The sequence below is a fragment of the Salvia hispanica genome, chromosome 6, assembly GCF_029641045.1.
Source record: "Salvia hispanica isolate PSC_SH4W2 chromosome 6, Shi_PSC_v1, whole genome shotgun sequence".
Lineage (NCBI taxonomy): Eukaryota > Viridiplantae > Streptophyta > Magnoliopsida > Lamiales > Lamiaceae > Salvia > Salvia hispanica.
The window spans coordinates 12636144-12641492 of NC_142697.1; the positions used below are offsets into that span (position 1 = coordinate 12636144).

Genomic DNA, 5349 nt, shown 5'->3' on the forward strand with positions numbered 1-5349 from the left:
TACGATCCTGTCGTCGGAAATCAACAAACCAACAAGTGTTTTTGGAAAAAAGTCACCGAAGTTTACAACGCACGAAGGCCGAAGAACACCTTTGCCCGCAACGTGAAGATGCTCCGCAGTCATTACCGATGCGACAAAGATGTCAAAATTTTTTGCGCGATATTCAAGGCAGAAGAGGAGAATTATCAAAGCGGAGCCAGTGGAGCCGACATTCTGAGAGCGGCGTTGCAGGTCTTCAAAGACGACGTCTATAAAGATTTCAAGTTTGTCGATGTTTGATCGCAAGTCCACCACCTTGAAAGGTGGGCTGGCGGTGTCGAGTCGGGCTCGAAACGCACGAAGTACACGGCGCGTGGCCACTACTCGTCTAGTGATGGCGGTGAAGGCAACACCTCACGTGAGGGCACGCCAACCGATACGCCAATCGATGATGCAGGGGGGTCTTCTTCTGGTGCACGACGTCGGCCGCAAGGGACCAAGGCGACGAAGGCAGCGAGAGCGAGGGGGAGAAGGATAGGGAGGGGGAGGGGCCGCGGCGAATCAAGCCAGACGAGCTCGAGCTCGGGCTCGGGCTCTGGCACGGGCACGCTACAACAACCTAATGTCCATGTACCTGGTCGCCACGATGGCTGACACTTCAAAAATGAATCCTCGCTAATTTGAAGCCCATATGGATGGAATTGAGCATCTGAGAGCTCAACTTAGTATTCGGGATCGATCTAACTTGGGTGCACTGCCGACTTCGGGGGATGATTCGCCGGCAGAGTAGTTTTTATAGTTTAATTTAGAGTATTTTAATTATGTATTTTTTTATTTTTTAGGATTTTAAATTATGTATTTTTTTATTTTTTAGGTTTTTAATTTGTAGTTTTTATTTTATTTAATGAAGTGTGTTTTTATTAATTGAATTTGTTGGAATTAAAAATAAAAAATGAAATTGAATGAATAGTTAAGAGATGGTTAAGAGATTGAGGGATGCAAGTGTTGTCTCTTAGTTAAGAGATGGGCTGAAAAGTATAATGAAGCCCATAAATAATGTAAAGATGAGATGGTTAAGAGACGAATAAAAGACAGTGATGCATATAACCTAAAACTAGTATACAGTGATATTATACAGTTATACTCGGACATAGTAGTTCATATAATTACGGTTACATTTGAAGGCCAATAGAAATGGGCCACATTAGAAAAAGAGGTCAGAGTATTCCCTTTTTAAATATGTCAGATGACATGTGAATAATCTGATGTACTACAGTCAGACCCCTATTTTCCTTCTTTTTACTTAAAAATATAAGGATGCTTTTCATTAGTGCAAGAAAAAAAAAATATTCACTCCGTCCCATGAAAGATGACCCATTTTTTGGGCGGCATGAGATTTTATGCAACTTTATTTTGTGTATTAATTGTAGAGAGTAAAGTAAGAGATAGGGAATAAAGTAGAGATAAAAGAGTTTTCATTTTAAGTAATGAGTCATCTTGATTGGGACAAACCAAAAAGGAAAATGGGTCATCTTTAATGGGACGGAGGAAGTACTAGAAAACAAAGTAAACCTTCTTCTCATAGATCATGACAAAGACTTAATTAGTGTATGGAAGTCATAGTCACTGAGTCATACGCGATTATCACAAAACTCCCAAAGACACAAAACAAAAAAAAGCAATGCATATAAATTATTTAATTTGAATTTTGAACTATGTTAAGACAAGAGAAAGACACTGAACCCAAGGGTAGTTGTATTGGAAAAAGAATATAATCATCATTTGATCGATCAATTAAAATAAAGGAAGATGCCCATGTTTTGACCATAGTCAGCTCTCAGATCTATAACTTATACACAAAAAATAGTTTCGAGGAATGAGAATGGGCAGCTGAAATTTTTGTAGCAGACTAAGTTGTATGATGCCGCAGTAGACACTGCTATTCAAATTAATTCATAAATTATAATACTACTATACTATAGTACTAAGTTACTAACTTAACCCCAAAACAAAACCTGTTCAATTTTTGGGTGCTCAATTTGCTGTGCTTGAGAGAAGTCTTTAATACGTGTAATTATTTATCTGACACTGTGTTTTATCCATTTTTGGAAGTATGTTAATTTGAAATTTGCCACTTCCAATCAAAAAAAAAAAAGAAAAGAAAAGAAAAAGAATATCTGAGATAATAAGGTATCATGAGAGAGTAGTTGGCATCATCCCTCCTTCCTTTAAAGGATGCTCTGTCTTCCCTTCCCAGTATGTTTTAGAAAGAGAGAGAGAGATGAAGAAAGAAGAGAGTGTTACAGCAAGTGAATATGAAGATGAAGATGATGAGTACATAGACATGGAGCTGAGCTCATCCTCAGACAGCAGAGAATTCGAGTTCCAAATGACCGGCGCCGCCACCCTCACTCAAACAGCCGACCACCTCTTCCACAAAGGCAGACTCCTCCCCCTCTACCTCCTTCCATTCACAGCCGCCGCCGATATCTCCCCATCCGAATCATGCCGAGCGAGCTGCGACCTCAGCTCCGACGACTTCTTCTTCGAATGGTCAAGCGACCTCATCAACCACAGCCACCACCACCACCACCCCACCAAAACCTCGTGGCCCAAGAAGATAAAAGCCTACCTCAAATCACTCTTCCTCAAATCCGCCAAGTCCCAAGAAAAAGAAAGAAACACCACTGCAATCGATGACGACACGGCGCAGCAGAGGAGGTCGTTTTCCAGCGCCATCAAGCGGCATTCGCCCGCAAAGTGTCTGTCGTCGTCTTCCTCGAATTCATCATCAGCATCCTCATCTTTCTCGCTCAACTCCAACGAACTGCGGAGGAGCAGCAGCGCCACTGAAGCCGAGGGCTCCATTGAAGCCGCCATAGCTTATTGCAAGAAATCTCAACACATTTCTTAACATTGTGCCTATATAGTTTACACCAGGATTTATGAATTTTACTGTACATCTATATTTTGTGCGATTATTATGGTTATATAATAAAGTTTCTTAATAAACTACTACTATCATCCAATTTTAAATGTTTTGTTACCCACCCGATTTGAGCTTCACACACACCAACGGGACTATGAAATGGCCTGCCAAGCCAAACCATTTCTCGTCCGTTCCACCAAGCCCATGTGCACCACACACAATCGTCTCACTCAACGTCAAATTTTGGTAGTTTTATTTTTATTTTAGTCTTTGTAGAAAATCAAAAATATAAATTTTCTTTTAGTTATTTCTCTATTTTACTATTACCGGGTTTTTCTATACTCCTCAAACAGTTCCTTTTGCATAGTTGCTTCCTACTTTTGTTTCAACTCTCATATTATTTTCAACTTTTTCTCTAAGAGCATCCACAGTGGGGCGGACTATTGTCCGTCACTGTAGCCATGCAGATGACTAATCCATCGTCCGCGCCCTATAGATCGTTCGCGGACGATCAGCATTCTACCATCTATCGTCTGCGGTACCGTCCGCCCCACTGCAGGCGACGCGAACGATAGAAGGCGTTTTTCTTTCTTTTTTTAAAAAAAAATTTCAATTTTTTTTATCTATTTCACTTCCATTTCACACACAATATATTCTCTCCCATCTCTCACTTTCCAATATTTCTCTCTCTAAACTTTCTCACTAAAAAAATGAATCCCGACAACGACTGGAGTACATCGGAGGGCATTAGTCCTGACTCGGGCCTTATTCGATTGCGTTCACGAGGTTGCGGCGAAATGCTTGGCAGAAAATAGAGCGCGAGAGCGAGGCGGCGAAGCAGATCCCGAGGCCTATTCGACGCCGGACATTTGTCCACCGCGAGCACGACGTAGCTCACCAGCGTTTATTCGCAGACTATTTTGCCGACTAACCACAGTGGGGCCCGACCGTTTTTCACCGTCGTGCAGAATGCGGCGAGACGTTTTTCTCAGCATTGTCCGAACTTTGGAGGCTCGTGATGAATACTTCCAGTATCGGAAAAATGGCATCGACAGACCCGGACTTACGCCGTTGCAGAAGTGCACGGTTGCGCTCCAGCAGTTGGCCTACGGCACCACAGCGGATATGTTCGACGAGTACTTTCACGTCGGGAGACAACTGACCGCAAGTGCTTGAAGAATTTTTGTAGGGGAGTTGTGGAGGCTTTTAGCAACACATATTTGCGAAAGCCGACTGCTGTGGATTGTCAGGCCCTGATGAAGATGCACGAGACGGCGCACGACTTTCCTGGAATGCTAGGGAGCATCGATTGTATGCATTGGGAGTGGAAGAATTGTCCGACGGCGTGGAGAGGCCAATTTACTAGTGGATACAAGAGCAGCCACCTGACGATAATCCTCGAAGCCGTCGCTGACCATCGTCTCTGGATCTGGCATGCTTACTTCGGTGTAGCGGGGTCGAACAACGACATCAACGCCCTCAACTCATCCAACCTCTTCACGAGCAATGCAATAGCCGCAGCCCGGCCATCGAGTTCACTGTCAACGGACGCCAATATCATATGGGGTACTACTTGGCCGATGACATATACCCAAGGTGGCCTGTTTGGTGAAGACGATCAGCTGCTCAATCAAATGTTAAATGTTTGAAGTCAATTAGTTTGGGTAAGGATGTGGAGCGGGCATATACCCAAGGTGGCTTGTTTTACGCGCAAAAGCATGAGGCTGCGTGTAAGGATGTGGAGCGGGCATTTGGGGTGCTCCAATCGCGGTGGGCAATTGTGAAGGGTCCGACGCGCTTCTGGTACAAGGACGTCATAGCTGATGTCATGTATGCGTGCATCATCTTGCATAACGTAATAGTCGAACACGAAGGTGGAAGAGTCACCGATTGGGGCGATGATGAAGATGGATCTAGCTCCAGCAGGGCGACCCCGGCCCACGTTCGAGGATTACCGATGGGCTTCAATGAGGTTCTATCTAGACAAGCCTCAATGCGCAACCAACAAGATCATGCTCAGCTCATGAATGACATGATTGAAGAAGTTTGGAAGCATAATGACCATTGAGAATTTGTAGTTTTTTTTATTTCGTACTGTAATGTTTGAAACTTTCAATGAAATGATGTTTTTTTCCCAATTTTTGTAGTGTTTTAAATATTCAAATAAATAAAATGCTTAGAGCGAACTATAGGGCGGACTTTAGGGCGCCCCACTGCAGGTGAAAGAGTAAGAGGATAAAATGCTGATGTGGTGGAGCATAGAACGTCCTATAAGGTGTACTATAGGGCGCTCAATCGTGGATGCTCTAAATTCCACTATGACGAATACTAACCAAGAATTGATATAGTTACAGCAAGCATTTACAACCCAAACGATATACCATAATATAAACAATCAATCATTTAGAATGCCCACTGAGCTACTCTAGAGTATCAGTATG

At 43.1% G+C, this 5349-nt stretch overlaps 1 protein-coding gene across 1 annotated transcript; it reads left to right on the forward strand.

Annotated features, from left to right (window-relative positions):
- Positions 1-2177: 2177 nt before the first annotated feature.
- On the forward strand, positions 2178-2991 carry LOC125208242 (putative membrane-associated kinase regulator 3). The gene has a single exon (XM_048107824.2). The coding sequence runs from the start codon at positions 2261-2263 to the stop codon at positions 2891-2893; it is 633 nt and encodes a 210-aa protein (XP_047963781.1). The 5' UTR covers positions 2178-2260; the 3' UTR covers positions 2894-2991.
- Positions 2992-5349: the final 2358 nt, after the last annotated feature.

Bases quoted from the DNA above. Each gene is read 5' to 3' on its own strand.
- LOC125208242 (XM_048107824.2), top strand. From the start codon at position 2,261: ATGAAGAAAGAAGAGAGTGTTACAGCAAGTGAATATGAAGATGAAGAT.